The sequence below is a fragment of the Sander vitreus genome, chromosome 15 (assembly GCF_031162955.1).
Source record: "Sander vitreus isolate 19-12246 chromosome 15, sanVit1, whole genome shotgun sequence".
Lineage (NCBI taxonomy): Eukaryota > Metazoa > Chordata > Actinopteri > Perciformes > Percidae > Sander > Sander vitreus.
In genome coordinates, this window is record NC_135869.1 from 24,610,755 (window position 1) to 24,632,060 (window position 21,306).

At 39.5% G+C, this 21,306-nt stretch overlaps 1 protein-coding gene across 1 annotated transcript; it reads left to right on the plus strand.

The window, feature by feature from the left end:
• The first annotated feature begins 6,025 nt into the window (after positions 1 to 6,025).
• csf2rb (colony stimulating factor 2 receptor subunit beta) lies at positions 6,026 to 16,716 on the plus strand. Its single transcript, XM_078269762.1, has 15 exons — positions 6,026 to 6,079; positions 7,985 to 8,206; positions 8,863 to 8,980; positions 9,289 to 9,470; positions 9,614 to 9,768; positions 10,289 to 10,433; positions 10,727 to 10,859; positions 10,942 to 11,096; positions 12,094 to 12,227; positions 12,341 to 12,515; positions 13,384 to 13,480; positions 13,833 to 13,899; positions 14,035 to 14,114; positions 14,286 to 14,445; positions 14,944 to 16,716. The coding sequence occupies exons 2-15, from the start codon at positions 8,104 to 8,106 to the stop codon at positions 15,325 to 15,327; spliced, it is 2,088 nt and encodes a 695-aa protein (XP_078125888.1). The 5' UTR covers positions 6,026 to 6,079; positions 7,985 to 8,103; the 3' UTR covers positions 15,328 to 16,716.
• Positions 16,717 to 21,306: the final 4,590 nt, after the last annotated feature.

Genomic DNA, 21,306 nt, shown 5'->3' on the forward strand with positions numbered 1-21,306 from the left:
CACCGCTGGGAGAGGCGCGCACCATTTTGTTGCATTAATTGTAATGTAAAGACAGTAAAGGCATCTTCTTCTTCATAATAAGCTGATATGTACAGATCAGAAAAAGGTTTGGCAAGTTCCTCATCGTTTCTGAGAACAAGAGGAAGGTTGATTTTGTTTAAAAGTCTCTAGAGAAAGCAGCTATTCTAGTCTTCCCAACTTGTCTGGAGCCATGCCAAACCAACTGTGAAGTGCTAATACTGACAGCTCTAGCAACAGTTGCCCGCGGTTGAATATATGTTTGTATTGCAATGCAAAAGAATGACAACCTGTGCATATGGGCAAGAAATAGATGGCATTTCATGTTATGCACATGACATCTAATAGGTTTTTCTTCTTGCAGATTGCAACTCCACCGTACAGTTAATACTGTACGGCAAAGTGTAAAGTATTGCAAATGTGAATTGCGTGACTCACAGCAAAGTGGCAGCAGTCGAAATGAGGAATTGGTCTTGCCATACCTTCACTCATTATCAACTTTTCTCAAGCTGAGACATTACATGTTAGCAGGAAGTCAGAGGTCGTGAGAGAGAGAGCGAGAGAGAGAGAGAGAGAGAGAAGGCCAGCTTTGAATAACAAGTAGTGCGAGTAATGAAGTTGATTTGACATGAACTGGCTTTTCGATCTGAAACAATAAACAATAAATTCACCAGCATTTAGTTTTTTTAGATCCAGTCATAAACATGTGATGCAGTGCATGCATGTTTCTGGCTTTTCTGGCCTTAAAATGTCCTTTACATTTTTCATCTTTGTCACATTCATTTTGCCCTTTGTTTTGTCTTCCTCATGACTCAAAGGCATCAAGCCAAAACTGCAAGACGACTCGAGACAAGTAAACTGCTGGACGTGTCGGACAACATCAAGACTTTAAAGCCATATTGAAATGACGAGTGTAACTGTAGCATACATGTAATGCATAGCGTGCTGCGACAGTAGGTCTAATCCAATTCAAGCAATTCAAAGAGCTCTTTTTGCATAAGACTGTTAATGCTTCAGAGAAAGAAGATCTGAAAGGCATGTATGAGTCAGAGTTGTTTCTCATTTGTGTTTGAAGAATTAATATTAATGGGTGAAAATGAAAGGGGCTGCAAGTGATGATGCAAACTGAGGGAAAAGCCCCATTTTTATTTGTGAAATGTCAGTTTGTTATCCTATTAGATGCAGTCACTCCAAGATTCCAGATGTTAATTTATGTCACTCAAGCACAAGTACAATCATGTGAAATACTTTTGCTGGGAGGCTCCATTGAAGAAACACAATCAGTAGTAAATGTAAAAGGACATGTGAAATATATAAATTCATAAATATATACATTCAAGGCATTTTTACATGACACAAGCTGTGAATATTCCACAGGTTGGACAGGTTGCACAGGTGTTTAAATAAATATTTTGTGACCTATATATTTTTTTGTAATGATTTGAATCAGTATTAAATGTTCTGAAACAGCTGAAAAGAGAAAACAGTATTTATTCTATTTATTCTATTAGTCTAAAGATGTGCAGTGTGTTATAAATGTGCATATTCTGACTGAGTGTATTGGTCAGTAAAGGTCTGATTTATTCCTGCTATGCCCTGCAGTCCCCTGCTACGCCCTGCTATACCCTGTAACGCTCTGCTACGCCCTGCTACACCCTGTAACGCTCTGCTACGCCATGCTATGCCATGCTACACCCTGTAACGCTCTGCTACACCATGCTACACCCTGTAACGCTCTGCAGTGCCATGCTACACCCTGTAACGCTCTGCTACACCATGCTACACCCTGTAATGCCCTGCAGTGCCATGCTACGCCATGCTACACCCTGTAACGCCCTGCAGTGCCATGCTACACCCTGTAATGCCCTGCAGTGCCATGCTACGCCATGAATTACCACAACTACTATTTCTAGTCAGAGTTCCATTATCTTTATTGTGACTATGACATATATGAATAGCCAGACATTTTGATAGAGAAGATTTGTTCAGATCTTACCATGAACTGTGGTAAATGCATGATCGTTATAAATATATCAAATCCCAATCTGTTTAGAGAAGTCTTTCATAATGTTTCTCCCTGTGTGTATGCAGGGGTTGAAGAATTCAGATTCTTCAGTAAAAGTAGCAATAGAACAGTGTAACTGTACACTAAAAGTCCTGTATTCAAAATCTCACGTAAGTAAAAATACACAACTATCAGCAAAATATTATTATACATAATATTATTATTGATGCTTTCACACGTAAGAGCCAATTTAATGTTTTAGCTGCTTAAGGTGGATCTAATTTGTGTTTCTGTAGTTTGCTCTGTATTAATACACCATATTTTAGAAGCTGATCATATGTTTTGTTTGTAAAATAATAACTGTCTGATGAATGTAGTGGAGTAAAAAGTACAATATTTCTTCCTGAACTGTAGTGGAGTAGAGACCTAAAGTAGCATAAAATACAGAGATAATCAAGTACAACTACTTGAATATTGTACTGTACCTAAGTACAGTTCTACAGAGTACATTCTAAGTGCATTAGTTACTTTCCACCACTGCAAATATGCTCAATTCATTGATAACCGAATAATATAGATGGGATATTTTAGACTTTTATCTCCATCATGCAGATCATTAATAGATATTTTATCTTGTATACTAAACTATTTTACTCTCTTGTCCATCTAATCTAAACTATATTTGTAATCTAATCTAATCTAACTCGTGCTTTGACTGCAAGTAAATTCTTAAGACAAAATTCTACATTTTACTAACAGAGTTGTGAAACTGTTCCCCCTCAAAAGAAGTGGGTGCATCACATGATCACACTTTGAAGATAAGTTCCCTACACCCACCCTTGATCGACAGCAGCGAGGTCGGGCCAGTTCTGTGGGGCGTTTAAAGTCACTTAAGTAAGACAGTTTAAGGGACAGTAGCTGTACACAATAATATAATTGTGGTCATTTGTAATTGTTTCAAAATGTAAACAAACATCCTGAGCAGTATATCTTAGAGGCAGAGCTTTCGGTCAGATGTGGCAGAGCAACGTGCAGTTATCTCAAAGCATGCGGTCGATTAACCAATGATACTTCTATTTAGCTGGCAAATCTTCAGTAAGCTGTTTAATGAAACCAAAAGATGTAGCCATGTATCCTCTGTGTAACCAGTGAGCAAAACTGCTTTTGATGTATTGCATTTAATCAGGAAATGTAAAAGTAATGTAAGACAACATGTGACTGGCCTGAGTAAGGTAAAACTGTTCAAATTTCGCAGATTTCTTGATTCAGCAGATTTTATTTACAGTTTTATTCTTCTCTCGGCTCAAGTCGACGCCAATCTTGGCCGATGTCTATTTACAGTCATCTGCTTAAGGCACAAGGTGAAACTTAACAGGTCAAGTTGTATTAACACAGAGCGGTAAGTTGATAAAATAGACAAATCAAGTTTACATTAGTAGTCATTACTAAAAATCATTAGTAAACATAAATAATTTTTTTCTGGAGTCATGTTTAAAATATCATGTCTAAAATAAGCATGTTAAAGTGGCTATATGTAACTTTCAGTTTGTGTTGATCATAGCGGCCGCTTTGGACAAAATTGGTAATGTTTTTACCACACCTGCTGTCGTAAAGGTCTTTTCTTTACGGTGCTGTATTACCCACTGTATTACTGAGTTAGCGTTAAGGGGAGGTCGTGTAGTCGTGATGAATGTTTTGCTCAGACAGAAAATCATTCATTTACAATAAGATAAGAAGTTGCAGATGCATCGTTGCGTTTCAAGTGTTGCATACGCTAAGATAGCCTACTTTGGATGTGTCGTGAGATAAACCCGGTATCTCTGTCACTGTGTCACAAGTCAAAGCATTTTTTTTATTGAGAGTTTGTTGTAGCAACCAACGTAATAATAACATAGATTAATATAGCGTGTTTCATGAAACCCACGGACGCTTTACACAAGTAAAGTTACAGGGGAACAAGGGAAAAGAAAAAAGTAGGCCAACGCACAAACTAAAAGGAATACGTCCGCGCTAAATAGAAGGAGGACGTCATTTAATGTTGGCTACTAACGTACAACCACATTGCGCATTGTTAAGTTATTTTATGAATGAAATAGACATATCACATACCTGAGGGCCAATTTGGGGGGGGGTTTAAATAATTTACAATCCCGTAATTGTCTCTGTTAAAAGCCTGACTTTCACTTTACCTTTTAGCTTTTAGTTGTTCTTCATTTCATTTCCTTTTTTTCCGTGATGGACATGCCCCAGTGTCACTGTAACAGTCAGTGTAACTACAACAGATAACTTCTAAAATAACATTAAAATACAATTAGGTCTATATAAAGAAATCTCCTGCTTCCTTTTACCTGGCTCCGCTGACATTCGCTAACACAGGCTTTTTCGGTGAAACAAAGAAATCTGTGGCCCGTCAGAATGTGTGACTGTAGAGCCGTCTACCTGTCGCCAATCATTCTGTGACTTTGCAAGAAAAATCCGCCTTACTAAAAACTATATAAAAATAGTGTTCTTTTCACTGTTAGTCTCATTTGCTGTTACAGGTCATTTAAGACCATTGTATGAAAAATGACAGCTTTAGAAACATTAAAAGGTTACATAGTCACTTTAAAGCTTTAGTGAGGAACTTTTTGATATTAATGAATGCCATTTCCAAATGAGTTGATACAAAGCCTATTAAGACTATCAGCTCCACAAACCTCTCTCTGTATTACTCAGCATGGCTATGTTCAGAAGACAGTGTCGTCTTTCACGCGCAGAAAATCAAGTGAAGATAATAACCTCTTCAAAAGAGTCCATCATTATTTTTTTATCCTCCGTGTCTACCAGCAACTGCGTGGAGGAGGGGTGGGGATGGTGCGCTTACACAGAAGGCTTGTATCATGTGGATGTGACGACAGTTTTGTTGCCATTACTTAGAATTATATAATATATTGTAAGTTTTCAATGTATTGCACTGCATGGAAAGTTTCACTCGGGAGACAGAGATAATGATACTGAAAACTACAGTATGTCACTGCCCAGAGGCCATCAGTCCCCACTCTCCCCACCCGGGTCTCCATCATGGTGCAACAATAAATGTTGATAAACATGAACACTAAATCAACCATACAAAACTAAAACCCAGGTAACATAAATGCACACCCAAATCATTAACAGAACATTAAAAAAACACTCTTTAACTGGGACAGAAACCGTTCAGAACATGTATATTTTTTCCCATGAGCCCTTGTATTGCTTCAGCACAGAACAGTTCAAATGACCCCGCCCCTCCCATACAGAAACATAACATCCTTAGTTATCTCTGCTTAACATGATCTGTGCACTGCATACATAAGCTGATTTTTACAAACAACTAATGTGGTTTAGTAATAAATATGTTTTTTTAACAAAACATGAAAGAATAAGTAGTGACCACTGACAAGTTTAATTACAACTAAATCTGAGTTTACAGTTTACTTCATGACCGTCATTCCCCGGCTGCAACCACAACGGCCGGTACAAATGCGCAAAGAGCACAGATGCGAAAACGCAGAAACGCTGACCAATCAGAGCAGACGTCAAAGAGACAGGCGCTCCAACAGAGCGTCTCAGACAGAAGGTGAATACAGGTGCAGCAGCAATGGGCAGTATGAGAAAAATAAAGTGTTTTTCGAACATTAACAGCATGTAAATATGTTTAAGTGGAAACACAAAATACAAGTATGAACCTAAAAAATGAGCATAACAGGTCCACTTTAAGTCTTTGGAATTGCAGTTCTTTCTCCTGCTAAATATTTCCAAAATATTATCATATACATGTATTTTTGCACTTTGTAGTCTTCAGGATGACCTGTTTGTCCAAAATAATTTGTGTTTTCGCAATCAATTACAAGAGCAAATTAAAACAGCTGATCATGCAGGAAAAGGAAAATGGCATTAAGTGTCACAGTGGACAGAGAAGGGAAACTAAACTAGTCACAGAGGAAACTCCCACAGAGTTCTTGGCAGCTGACAAGAAGGCAGCAAGTGTGACAGATAGACAGACAGACAGAGGAAATCCAGTCTTTATTATGTGAAGTAAGATCATTTACTGGACACAAATGAAGTTTTGAAAGTTTTTGTCATATTGCTCACATTTATACTTTAAATTAATGTTTCATTTCACAGCTGGAAATTGCCTGTATGCTGTAAATATCACTGTATAAAAGTAGTTCATGTGTATTGATATTCAGCTCTAATTTGCCATCATGGTATCGGGACACGATAATTAATCTGAAAGGATAGGTTAGGTGAGGAAGTCAAAGCTCTTCATTACAAGCTGATGATAAAATGTGTTGAGTGGATGAGTGGCGACATGTCAACATCCTGTAAGTCAGACATGACTTGAATTACAGTGAATTTTCACAACGAATTTTTTAACACAGTGACACTGGAAGAAATGTAGTCATTTTGCATGTAAAAGCTGATCATGTCATTCAAAGACCAAAGTCAGCGTATAATTTTGTAATTTTGTAATAGCATATTTAATCAGGTCTACTCAGATGATTTATGCATATTGTCATTTGCCTACATATGCAGGTTTTCCATCGGCTTGCATTTGGGTTAATCTCAATTTGCCTTTGATTTCAACAGGCTGATAGTTTTTCTATCGCTGTCAGACCTGCTGCTATGTGACCGCACCACATTTTTGGGTTTCAAAGTCAGTGTTGGATTTCCACATTCTCTTGGAGGGACTTTCCCCCAAAGCTGCTACTGTAAATAGCAGGTGGAAAGGCAGAAGTGAGGGAGTCTGTTATGCCTGACTGACCTTTACAACCCCATTTTTTTTTAATCTTTGGGCTGAAATGATGACATCCCTCTTTCATTTTTCTCCATTTTCTTAACTGTGTTGTCTTTTCATGTTATTCCTCCTTTCTTTAATTGCATATTTCTTGCTTTATTTGAAGATATTCTTACTTAAGAAAAGGTTCTACACACACTAAGATTTTGTGTTTAATGTATTTATTATTTGTGTCACTTGGGATCTAATCAACATTGAAAATATTTAGAAATCTTTGTAAGATAATGATTTTTTATTAGAAAGCTATTTAATAGAAAAATGATTGCTGGCAAATACATAAGGAACTAAACATGTCACTTAATGTGTATGCAACATTTCTTAAAATACTTTTCATATTCAGTTTATAGTTATAATCAATAACCATTCAGAATTGTAGAAATGTTGTTATCCTCCATGGAAGAGAAGCTGTGCTTAAGGGCACAGCTAATGGGGATCCTATAATAAACTAAACTTAATATTATGATTATTAGAACCCGATAAAGAATCTTTTTATTTTTTATTTTAGGGTGCAGGATGGATTTACATTTTGAAACCACACAGTTACTTTAAATAAGTGGGCCACTTACAGGTGCTTTTGGGTACAGATAATCAAATGTTAAAGAAAAATAAAACAATAATCTAAAATATGAATATATTGGACACTAACAACTAAATGGAAACAGAATTTGTATCATACTATTTTAAAAACAGATTATAAAAAGACTATCAGTCGAGGACAAAATATTTAATTCTAAAATCATGTAGTAGTCCACGAAATTTGGGCAAAACTGAGAGAATGTTTTCATAGTACTGTGTCTGCTATGTTATATCAGCACTTTACAAGATTTACAAGTCTCCGTTAATTGCCTTTTGTAACTGATTCTGGTCAGTTTGAGGATCACTCTGTCACCCAAAAATTAAAAAAGGCCCAGTGTATTTTTTTTTCTATCAGATCTCACATGTGAGAAAAATAGATAAGAGGCAGGCGGATGTGTGGTGACATATCATAACAAGCAGACTCTTAAAGTGGAAGTGAGTACTGGTAGTGTGGTCATGAGTCATTTCTTCATTATTTCTAGTAAATGAACTCTCTCTCTCTCTCTCTCTCTCTCTCTCTCTCTCTCTCTCTCTCTCTCTCTCTCTATCTATATCTCTCTCTCTAGAGTATATGCCCGACCTCCTATCTTATCTACGGACTTTGGGATGATATGAAAACACAGTACATTTTACAGAGACCGGCTCAGAAAAAAAGGGCCTCCTACCTGGTCTGTCCCCAGGAATAATGCCTCTCTTCTGGGTTGTGCTTTGGTCAACGCTCCCTCCTCTGGCTCTCTTCTGTGGTCCAGACTGTTGTACCGTCCACGAGAGCAGCAGCTTACAGAACAGTAAGTCTCCGCAGTATTCACCTGGCACAATCGGGATTGTTCAGGAATTCATTCTTGAAAATGTTTCAGTCTGAATATTTCAGATTATCAATTCGATAACTGCTCACCTAAATCTGTATGTTCTGGGATGTGTTTTGTACTGTTTGTGTGATAGGATAAGATAGACTTTATTAATCCCACACTGGGGAAATTCCGGTGCTACAGCAGCTCAAAGAAAAAAATGTACACACATCAGAATAACACGAATACACATGAAGTAGACATAGGAGAAAAAATATACATAAAGTATAGGAAATGGAAAAATAGAATATAATTCATTATAATAATAATAGTAATAAAACAACTGTATTTACACAATAAACAACCTTATATAAACAGACAGTAAAACACAGATATACAGATGAGTAAGGTGCGGATGAATAGAGATGACATATTGCACAGTCGGAGGTAGCAAAGAATGATACATCATATATATAAATAAAGATATACAAATATAAGGGATGGTTACAATCAGTGGTTGATTGTAACTAAGTACTTCTACTCCACCACAAGTCAGAGGGAAATATTGTACTTTTTTACTACACTACCTTCATCCGACAGATTAAATTGCAGATATGCAAATAATAATGATGTTATCACATTACATCTCCCTACAGTGTCTCCACTGCTGAAATCCTTACAGTGCCATAATGATTACGAGTCCTATGTCTACTGCAAGTGGAGGGAACATGAAAACAATGAACTGCAGCTCTGGTTCAAGACAAAAAACAACAGGTAAGGACAAGAGCAGGAGGAACAAAGAGGATGTTTAGCTACGAGGTAGGGTGTGGCTGTTTGTAGAGCAGGGGCATCGGACTGGGGGGAAAAAGGCGGACTGAGTACCCAGGCTCCTCATGTGAGGAGGGCCCAAAAAGATGCTAGAATGAATAGCTGTGGATGTGGGGTGAGGCCCATAGAAAATGCCTTTCTACAGAGCCCAGAATTTTGTGCTACGCCCCTGTTGTAGAGACATAGAATATAATGTAGGATTATGGGGGATCTGTAAATGTCTGTCCCACGGCTCTGTGTCCTTGTCGTTGCAGGGAGCAGTGTATGCCTCACAGTGCTGAAGTACAAGATGCAAGTGAGCAGAGGACTGTCCAGTGTAGATATGAAACCCGTGCATTTTCCATTGGCATCACACACACTGGCTTCTTCCTCAAGAACAAGACACTCAGCCTCTGCCCATCTGTCCCACACAAGCCACTGGATCTTTCTCAGCACTGTGAGTTTATCTGTCAACCATAACTGTCACTTGTACTGTGAAGATAATACTGGAAATAAATTGTGCTTATGAGTACAATTTAATACTTAAATACTAATCATTGTATAACTTTAACTGTTGCCTCTGTTTTTTGTGTTGTACAGTGAGAGCACGGCCACCAGTGAACCTGTCCACACATGATGGAGGTGATGGAGGCAGATGGCTCAGTTGGTCCAGCCCCTATGCCTCCTCCCCCTCCCTTAACAAAAACCTCACATATCAGCTCAGCTTTAAGACAGACAGACAGGACAACTGGACGGTTAGCATCAGTACAATGGCTAACGTTAATCCGTCAACAGCTTTTGACCACAAGACTCTAGTGGGAAACACGGAGTGGGTTTCTAACTTTTTTTAGAATGGCATAAGTTTAGTATGCCTACAAATTTCTGAAACATTCTGCTTTATATTTATTATTGATAACTAAGAAAGAAGAAACGTGTATAATAGCATACATTTCAGGGGTCTACAGCCATGCTAGCAGCTCTGTGAGGCTGTAGTTCGACACAAAGCTTTAGCTAAATGCTAACGTCAGCATGCTAACACGCTCACAATGATAATGGTAACCTGCTGATGTTTAGCAGGTGTAATATTTACCATGTTCACCATGTCAGTTAGCATGAAAACATTTTTGGCTAAAAACTAACGGTATTTTTGACTTTTAGTTAGCTGCTAATCCTAATTCTTTTCATCCCCACAAACTGAAGCAGAAACAAAAAAGTAGCCTACTGTACTTTTGACATTGACTCAAACTCACACATCTCTTTTCGTTCTGTCCACAGTCTGAGGACGTCACAAACACCAGTATGAAACTGGAGAAGCCATTGTTGCTTCCAGGTCGCAGGTATGAAGCCAGGGTGAGGGCCCGGGCCAGTGTGGGTCAGTGGAGCGACTGGAGTCCCGTGGTGACCTGGCGCACTGAAGAAGGCAAGTCAAAGAGAGCATTCAGCATTGTTTAAAATCTAAATCTAATCTATTAACAAAATTGTGAATCATTTTCTGTATGTGTACAAATTCAACGCTGACAATTCTAAGTAAAACAAGTTGGCTCAGATATTTCATGTAGGCTACCCCATTACCCCACAAGGGTCTTTTCTTCTAATACAGAACATGTCCCTTATCTCTTTTCCTCACATTTCTAATCTTCTCCCTCTGTCAATTTCCATGGGGAAAATGACATTTTTGCAGCTGTTATTAGCTCTTTGTTTCTCTGGCTCTAGACACTGGGCAGTTTCCCAGTTTGCACTGTGTGCTGGATGGAGAGAAGGAGGTGATGTGTAGCTGGGAGGTGAGCAGAGAGGTGGATCTCTTCATTACCTATGAGCTGGCATGTCGACCCAACCAGACTGCACCGTAAGTTGACTATACCACCTGGATGAGGCTAACAAAATAATAATAATCTTTTCAACCCTCTCCTTATAATCCCTGCCTTCAGGTCTAAGAGATGCTGTGGGAACCCAAAAATCAGTTCTGACCTCAGCAGGGCGGTGATGAGGTACAGCTGCTCGCTGACTGACATAGAGCCTTCACATCTGCTGCTGGAGCTCCTACCAGCACGCAATGCCAAGAGTTTTAAGGCCCACCAACACAGTGAGTGGACACGAGACAGAGGGCACGGCATTATAGGAGACAATGAGAGTTGGCGGGGTTGCTATCACTCTGAGTGGAGCAGGGAGGGGAGATAACGTGTCCAAATTAAAAACACACAATGGGGCGATAAATCTGCAGGGAGCTTTGCAGTCAGAGCAACTGTGATGTGAATGTGTATCCCCACCTAGTGTTTGAAGGGCACTACTGCATCCCCTTCTGCTTATAACCAGGCAATAAGATACAATCAGATAACATGGTTTTGGTTTAGTTTTGTTGTCATAAAACAACTTAAACACACTTGTCCAAATAGTCACCAAAAAAAAACAAAAACAAATAGACAAAGACTCTTTCCATTTACTAAAAAAAAAAAAAAAAAAATTTTACGCCTGTTTTTAAAAACTCTGATAGATTCAAAGTATCATCTGGTAAACTGTTCCAAATAATAGCCTCCCCACACTGAAACGATTTAGATTCAAAAGAGCCATATGTGTTTTATACCCAGTATTATACCCATACATTATACCCCATGCTGGTCTATAGTAAGCTCAAACTGAATAGACTAGTGTCTGACAATTTTGGTATTTATACACTTGCTGGACTCTCTCAACAATTTTAATTATTTCAAATGTGCTATACATAAACGGGTTGTTTTTTTGGAATAAGAAGTGTACATATCATCTTATTTTATACAATCTTTAAGTTGTTGCGTTTCAATGTAAGACCATTAAAGTAGAAATTACTTTCTTAATTGTATCAATTACATTTTCTTGTAACTAACATTTGGAAACATTCTTTTCTATGTAATTAGAGATTAGATTTGGAGATATTTTTTTGGAACCACAGAGTTACTAGAAAGACCCATATCCTAAATAAGATATGATGTTATTGGGGAAATGATGTTGTTGCAGAAATAGGAAAACCTTTTTGAAAACAAACCAAAAAACAACAAATCTTTCCATCATGACTCATTTATGCTACAAACTCTCTTGTTGCGCAGTTCGTCCCAAGTCCCCGCATCAGGTAAAAGTGAGGAAGAAAGACAACCACTGGATGGTGGAATGGACGGCGCCAAAAATAGCTTCAAAACTCAGTCTGTATTATCAGGTCTGGTATTACAGTACACAGGATCAGGTGAGCTTTTGTTAAAGTGTTTTCCTCCTGTCCAACTGTATGCCTACATTGCAATCCCTTTATACTAACCATGAAAACCCATTTAATGGATTCTATATGCATTCCTTTTTCAGGGATCTACTGTCCTGCTGAACATTTCAGAGGGGTCCATGTCCCTGAGCATCCTGGACGCCTCTCTTGTCCCGTCCCAGCTCTACCAGGTCAGGGTCAGGTCGCTGGTCGTCCCTATCGACTATAAGGGAATTCCCTCTGAATGGACTGATCCTGTGGAGTGGACCTCACATGAGGGTATATACAGTAGCAGCATGCACACAAATATAGCCAATGCCAATACATTCCACATGATGTCAAACGTACAAAGTTTAGTTTAGTTTCTTTTATTTATCTCGAACAATCAACACACTTTAAAAGAGAAAACAACTGAGAAAAAAAATCAAACAAAACAAAGATAAAACTCCATATACATCATCATCATATACATCATATACAAATCAATCCGATTCCATCAAAAAAACAAAAAAAGGATGAGTTTGAGAAGGAGCAGGCAGAAGCATAATGCTTATAAAGTCCTGCCCCTACTTTACAATATCATATTATTACAGGAAAAACAAAAACAAATAGCTATGCATATACAGCATACAAAAATTATAAGTCATACAATAACGTACAATAATACAACAACATACAACTATACACTGTGTGTACATTCCCATTAATGCAGGTCCCCTTTCTGCAATGGTCAAGTCATGTTTTCTTGAATCTATTTTTGAACAGTGTAATATTATGATTTATAGTATATATATAGATTTAATAGTTTGATTTCTTTGTTTAGTCCATTCCACAAGGTCACCCGTACAAACTGAAATACATATGCTTTTAGGAGTAGTTCGTACAAGAGGTTGTTTAAACATAAATGTACCTCGTATATCTCAAATAATATCCCCCTTCTTTATCCTTAAACATTGTTCCTATGATACAGAAACAGATGTCACTAATTATTGTGGGAATTACTTTCTATCCTTTAATTGTGTTTTTATTGTTTTGTGTCCAGGTAATTCAAATGTAAACGACGTGGGCCAAAAACAATCATCGCAATACACATCATGACTGAGCATCATCATTATCATCATTAATACTGTTTTCTGTCCCCTGACAGCCACCTGGTCCCTAACAACCCTGATCTATTTCATAATCAGTGTGTTTGTGGCCGCAGTCTTCCTCGCACTCTACTGCACCATTCCAGCTTGTCAAAGGTACTTTATTTATGTAATACTGCATTTGTGCTTCCTCCTTAACACTTCCTGTTGAACAAAGTGTAACAACAGCCATCAGATAAATGGGTTAGAGTACATACACATGAAAAAAGCCGATCTAAAATGCAATCAAAGTAAATCTAAAAACATTGAAATATAAAGTTTAAATACTAATACCACATTACTTTGCACCGCTACGTACAGATGTTGCCATTATAGAAATGTATTGCTTTGTAATGAAATGAAAAAAAAGCACATTAAACAGGCTGTACCTACATGCCAAATAAGGTGTTGTGAATGTGATGTTTTATCTTTAATAAAACTCTATTTTTTTAATATTTTGAACAAACAGGAGGGCAGTTCTCTGGGTGGACTCAGTTCCGTCTCCTGGCAAAAGCAAAATCCTGTCTGAGTTCAAGGTGAGACTGAATAATTCCACAGTTTGATTGAATTATTTCAATTTCTGGTGTGTCAAGAAAACATTCTGCACATGTGTGTGTTTGTCTGATTGTAGTTTGTAATGTGTAAACCCTGATGTACTTTTTGTGATCCAGTCTGGCAGCAGCGGGACATTCATGCAGAATGAGAGCATGAGCATCTGCAAAGTGCTGCATTTGGACAATGTGTCGACACGGTAATGCGTTTCACACTCGACATTACCAGACAGATGATGATAACAAATTGTCCTATCATGGAAGAAAAGATGGAGAATGTGTGGAATACACACGTAATCATTCAGGCAAGACATGAAAGGATCCATTACTAGCAATTCTCTGCTCTCTCTCTCTCTGTCTCTCTCCTGCAGCTCTTCTTCTTTGCTGTGGCCAACCAAGGACACTGAAAATAATTATCTGGAGCAGAACGGGAGCTGCTGGAAGTGTGATCGCCCGCTCTGCCCTGCTGAGAAGGTTAAAGCCTCTGACACGTCCTCCATGAGCTTCAGCGGGCCGTACATCTTCTGTCTGGTCAGTTACTCCCAACCAGTTTCAACTGTGAGGTATCCAGAATTTCTCAAGCACTCAAATGTAAATTATAAACTCTTTCTTTAATTGAAATGATGTCAGATAAAATGCTATATTATGACTTGAGTGCTAGGGAAGTGAGAACAAAAACAATTCAGAAGAGCACAATCTGATCTAAAAAAAAAGAAAGTATTATCATAATATGTGTGTGTGTGTGTGTGTGTGTGTGTGTGTGTGTGTGTGTGTGTGTGTGTGTGTGGGGGTTGTGTCTATATGTGTCTACATGTGTGTCCTGCTATGAATGCTTTGTTTTTTGTAAGTAAGTTCTAGCAACTTAGTTGGCATGGCAAAAAAGTATTCAATTTTGAATCTTAAGTCTACTGTATATCAGTTTATAGATTAGCAAATGACAATCAGCAAGCTAAGATTGTCAAAGAAATAGTATTCATTAGTTTGCAGCAATGAAGTGTCACACTGAACACCATTGTTCCTTTCTGACAGTCATCGGAGCCAAGCTGCAAGTCAGCGGATGTCAAATGTGAAGACAAGGAGAAAGAACAAGAAACCGACTCAGCGTCTCCTTCCCCAGTGAATTTCAGCTTTTACGGGGAAGGTTATGTGTGTCTGCCCAACCACGGTGTCTCCAGGTCCACACAGAATCTCATATCTCACAGCGATGCCAACACAAACACACACAGGCACGACAGCGGCGAGCAAGACCAACAGTGTCCCGATAAGATGGACGGCCAGCCAGGCCTCAGCGAGCCCGCCAGCAGCCACCAACCTCCAGCCTCAGGACTTTTCACTCCCTGGCCTCAAGGGAGCACCGCACAGCCCTCTGGGTACTGCCACCTCCCCGCAGCTTTCATGAGAGCGTCACAGTGACCTGCAGCATGCAAGGGAAGAGCACATCAAGGAGGACCTTATAAGGCTTTCTCAGCAGATATAATAATTATTTAACAATAATAAAAATCAGTGATTTCTTTTTTTTTTTATAAACTTTCCACTTTATGTTAAGCTACATCTGCTTCCATGTGGACAAGATGCAATCATGTGTAATAATAAATAGGTTTTTAAACATTTGAAAGGACCCATTTTGCTTGGTTCTATGTCTTATCAGACCAACATCAGGTTGGATGTCTGACCAATGGAGGGCAGTAGTGAGCTGAGCCTGTGAGGGCAAGTAAATCTAAGGGATGGACTTCAGTATGGCAAACAAAATAATTCTGTCTTTTTGGAAACTTCCTCACACATTCCAGGGTGGAATGAAATAACAAGAGCACCTTGAAATCCTTAGAGATAGGGTGAGAAGCTCAGTTATCCGTGAGGAACTCGGAGTAGAGCCGCTGCTCCTTCGCGTCGAAAGGAGCCAGCGGAGGTGGTTTGGGCATCTGGTAAGGATGCCCCCTGGCCGCCTCCGTGGGGAGGTGTTCCAGGCTAGTCCAGCTGGGAGGAGGCCTCGGGGAAGACCCAGGACTAGGTGGAGGGATTATATCTCCAACCTGGCCTGGGAACGCCTCAGGATCCCCCAGTCGGAGCTGGTTAATGTGGCTCGGGAAAGGGAAGTTTGGGGTCCCCTGCTGGAGCTGGAGAGATGGATGGATGGACCTTGAAATCTTATATAATATAAATCAACAGCTCTGCTTGATTGTTATATTCAATGCTTAGAGAGATTCCCCGAAAAGTAATAATAAGTAAATTATTACTTTTCGGGGAATCTCGGGGAATATGTATATATTTCCAAGCATGTAAAGGCGATAACACACATAATGTACATGCCTAAGCACAGATTCTTAGGTGTGTAGAAATGTAGTTTTCATTACTTCCTTAAGGCTCTGTCTCTCTCACAAGAGGTAAAAAGCAGCAACTATGTCAACTGCACTCATGGGAAAAATGTGTAATTTGTGTTGACTGGCATGTTCACTGCAGTCATGTATGCATGTTTGCACAAAGGTGTGAATTAGGACCAATGTTGAAGCCTATGTGTTGCTGAATGTATATACAGTATGCTATCTACATGCTGATGTGCTAATACTGCTATGTTGCTTGGCACTGTGATTGTTTGGAAGTTTTTACTTAGGTACTACAGAGACATTTACAATGAAATAACAAGCTAGTGAAAATGCTGTATTGTTGAAGCTACCTTTAAGGGCCACCTTCTTGCAGATATAAAATAATGTAAGTTTGCTGCACTTTTGTATTGTGATCATTTAAACTTGTAAAATGTGTGTCTACTAACTTCATAAAGATTGTATTGTTCCGTTTTTGTTGAAACTGTTTTAAAGAGGTGTTAATTCAACTTCATGGTCATTTTGGAGGATGTAGTTTGTGGTGCTGTTGAATTGTAATGCTCTATACATACAGGTTTTCTTTTAATCACTTTGCCCACTGCATCAATGAAGGTATACTGTCAACTATTAATATGTATTCATATTATTCCACTTAAGATTAAAACAAAACATGAGATATTAAAGCCTGTAGCAACTGACATGCTGAATAATGTAACAACTTCAAAATGTACACAAACATCTCTCCTAACTCCTAAAAGGGGAAATGACCACAGATGACAAAATAATATTCTAAGACTTCAGATGTGATATTTGTAGTATCGAATCTACAAATGAATACGTTTAAATATGCAAAATTGAAATCACATGAATTAGTGTATAGATTTATTCCTGACTCGTTATATATTATACAAACATACAACATACGACCCGTGTGTCTTTATTTGTTAACAGGTGTAACATTTTCAGGTTAGACGTAGTCATTTGGCAGCTGACTTCCAGATCAGAAGGTGGTTATCACTGCGAATGCAGAACTGTGTATAGCTAGACCCTCTTTCTCTCACTCACACACACACACACACACACACACACACACACACACACACACACACACACACACACACACACACACATACACACACACACATTCACATTGTACCTAATCTAATTTATTGCTCCGTTTATCTGCACACATGTCTAGCCTGACAGGGCTGTGCGGAGTATTCAGGGTTCTGACAGTTTTCGGAAGCAAGTGTGTGTGTGTGGCGTACATGCATGTTTGTAGGTTGCAATACGGTATTACTGTAACACATTTATATCATGAACATATTGTGCATAAGCGATGTACAATTCTTTCTTGTCTCTGTAGAGAGAACACAATGCTGGAATTCCAGGCATGTTGATATCGACTTCCTGTGTTTTTAGCACATCGCTAGTTACAACTTCCTGTCTGATGAGGCTGAGGAGCAGTCTGACACACACCGACTGAGTCATGATGCCCATATGGCACTAACACACTCCTGTATTTGGCCAAGACCGTGACAGTGGAGGGCAAGGGTAAGGTGATTTGATGCGTTTTCCCAGCATTCCTGGCTTTTTTAAGATGCTGGGCCCCAAAAAACAGTCACATTCCTCACGGTCTCCGTCTGTCGGCTATTGTTCCCCTGGAAGGCGAGGATGCTGTGAGTGAGTGAGTGAGTGAGTGAGTGAGTGAGTGAGTGAGTGAGTGAGTGAGTGAGTGAGTGAGTGAGGGAGTGAGGGAGTGAGTGGGTGAGTGAGTGAGGGAGTGAGGGAGTGAGTGGGTGAGTGAGTGAGTGAGTGAGGGAGTGAGTGAGTGAGTGAGTGAGGGAGTGAGTGAGTGAGTGAGTGAGTGAGGGAGTGAGGGAGTGAGTGGGTGAGTGAGTGAGGGAGTGAGGGAGTGAGTGGAGTGAGGGAGTGAGTGGGTGAGTGAGTGAGTGAGTGAGTGGGTGGGTGAGTGAGTGAGTGAGTGAGTGGGTGGGTGAGTGAGTGACAAATTCATAAAAGATAAAAGAAAAGGACAAAGGTGTGTATTGATGGAAAGGCCAGAGTAAGTGTTTAGGTGCTTGATGACAGGGGTAGTTGTGTGGTCATCTGTGTACAGCATGTCCCTGTCCTTTGTAGTACATAAAAACAGGAAAATAAAAGTGCTGGAAGGTGTAGGGAGTGTGTGGCGCCACACGGATGCTTGTGTAACCTCCTGTTCAAGGGCCTCCTGTTTCCTCGCTACTGTACATCAGGGAATCCAGGTCATACCAAAACACAGACAGTTATGTTTTCATTTGTTTGTCAGGGCAGTATAGTGTAGTATAGTCGTTGTTTACATACATTTTCCATTTGATTTTTTCTCCTCAAAACTCCTCAATATATGTCCTCATTAACCAAAGCATCCTTTTGATACCATAGATGAGTAATCATCATAACCACATGCTCTGTAACACCAACTCATTAAAAACTACCACCATTCACAGCATGGAATTTTAAAGGAGTTATGCTTTATGACCTTTTCACTATTTCCTGTGACTAAATTACTCTTTTGTTGATGGAGAAGACCTATAACAAGCACAGCATTGCTTTCTCATTGATGTTTAAAAATGTACAGTTTGACATTTATAATAAATGCCCGCCGATAAACGAGATAACAGAAAAGAAGAATAGAACTTAAACAGGCTCTTAGTTAAGTAACGTTGAAGCTGCTCCTGTTCTGCATGGATGCACATTCCCAGAGGCCTACCACATGTTTCAGTGGCTGATTTCACACACACACACACACACACACACACACACACACACACACACACACACACACACACACACACACACACTTGTTTCTAGAGACTTACCCTGACATTCACCATACCCTTACCCTGAAAATGAAAATAAGATGGGACCTTTAACCCCTTAACGCTGTTTGTTCCAAAAGGTGAGATGAGTCCCCACAATGTGACTGTGTGACTTATGTCCCTACAACATGAGTACTGTAAAGCAGGGTTGTCTGCACGTTTCCCCATGTCAAAATTAAGACTTTCTAAGACCTTTTTAAGACCATTATGAATTAAATTTAAACAAATAAAATCTGTTTTATGTCTGTGGTACAACCCGAAAGAGACCAATAACACGAAAGCTGATTGGCTTCAAAATAAGTTGCATGTTGGTTTCATTTGTAGTCATTATACAGCAAATTATATTTGGACTAGCGAAAGAAAGAACTACAACACACAGAATTTAAAAAAAAATGAAGACCTGTTAAAAATATTTAAGACCTAGAACACAATACTTTAGTGGATTTTAGACTATAACTTTTTAAAATGTTGATTTCGAAATTTTAGACTTTTTAAGACCCAGCGGAAACCCTGGTAAAGGCATCAGTATGCCCCACCAATGAAGCCCAACACAGTTTACATTATGTAGTGTTGTTGAGACCCAACAAGCCATACCGTCTTTTAAGGTCAATCAGTGAGCTATGGACCATCTTGTGTCTTTAGTCACAGTCTCTGGTTCCTCAGAGACCCCACCCCACACTGTCATGGTGGTTGACCCCTGTGTATGTTTGTCACAGTCAACAAGCCGACACACACTTCTCTTTCCCGCTCCTGTTTGAAGGGGGGTTGGGGAGCTGCTTGGACACCCGCGGAAAAACAGGCATCCCACCTCGATGCTGAATTTGGAGATGGTCTGCTGTTTAGAAGTAGTACGTCCGTGTGAGATTGACAGTAGGGCAGCTGGAAGTAATGCATGAGTTCCAGAATACACATTGAATTTCAGGAGTCACGTACAGGGGATTTAGGGTGAGACGCAGATGCTTGAAGCTTTCTGCAAAAATGTCATTTGGCGCAGACATGAAGTCAAGACCAAAAACGTGACTCCTTAAGCCCTAAATGTGTGAAGGCCATAATTACAACTGCATACATGTAAGTAAGCCCTCTTAAATATGGTTTAAATCTGAGGACATGTATTGTGTGTGTCAAAGCCATTCCTCGTATGATTCCATTTAGACAGCAGAGTAGATGACTTCTTGACTAGATAATTAGCAGACATAGCTGTGCAGCTGGCTGCTGAGTTGGGGAGTTTTTGCAGCCAAGAGTCAAGTGGGTAAATGTGAAAAATAAACCACAAAGAGAGTGTGTGCCAGAGTTCACCGACAGTACATCAACTCCCACTCTTTTCTTTTCTCTCCTCCCTTTGTCAGATTGACAAACCTCATTGTGCATCACTGGGACTAACGTTCAATACAAGGAACCTCGAAATGAATTTCAGGAGTCAATATGATGTCTCTGGAGGCTGCAGATGCTCTGTGTAGACACAACATGCCAAACAGGCTTAGTAAATAAATCCACCAGGGTTCACAAGGTGGTATAAAGTCAGAGAGTTCATGATGTCATACAAAAGTCAGGTTTTATCCTTCCTTTAAGAGTTTGGAGTTACAAAAGAACTGTTTTCTGCTTTGTTTCAGACTGATTTGTTCAAATCTTTTGGGTAGATGCTAGATCGTACCGAGTGAACGACAACACAGGCATACTGCGTAGGCGTCAACACAGACGATTTAACCCTAACCCTGCTACAACGCGACATTGTAGTGTATAAATATGATGCCAAACACACCAATAATCTACTTTATAATTTTACACGTGACTCACTTTATAAGTAACGAGACGTAAACCTTACCCAAACCCTGTCTTCTCATCTAACCTTAGTCTATATCCACGACGTTCCGCTCCGGTGCCGCCGGAAATTCCACCGGATGTCCTTCTTTTCGTCCAGATGTCCGTTACCTTCCGTTTTCTTTGTGTTGGAATTTTAAACTCGTTGATTTATGAAGACTATGGTTAACTGCTCCTCAGATCTCTGCAGGGTAAATCCAGACAGCTAGCTAGACTATCTGTCCAATCGGAGTTTTCTGTTGCACGACTAAAACAACCTTTGAACGAGCACATGTTCCACCAAAACAAGTTCCCGAGGCTATTTTGCAGCGGCATCATGGCTCCGTCCAGCGCTTAGCACCGCCCATGACGATTGTGATTGGTTTAAAGACATGCCAATAAACTAGAGCACATTTTTC

Excerpts from the sequence above, each read along its gene's own strand:
- csf2rb (XM_078269762.1), top strand. The coding sequence starts at position 8,104 with ATGCCTCTCTTCTGGGTTGTGCTTTGGTCAACGCTCCCTCCTCTGGCT. Across the intron at positions 10,860-10,941 it reads CGACCCAACCAGACTGCACC|GTCTAAGAGATGCTGTGGGA; the intron begins GTAAGTTGACTA and ends CCCTGCCTTCAG. Across the intron at positions 11,097-12,093 it reads TTTTAAGGCCCACCAACACA|TTCGTCCCAAGTCCCCGCAT; the intron begins GTGAGTGGACAC and ends CTTGTTGCGCAG.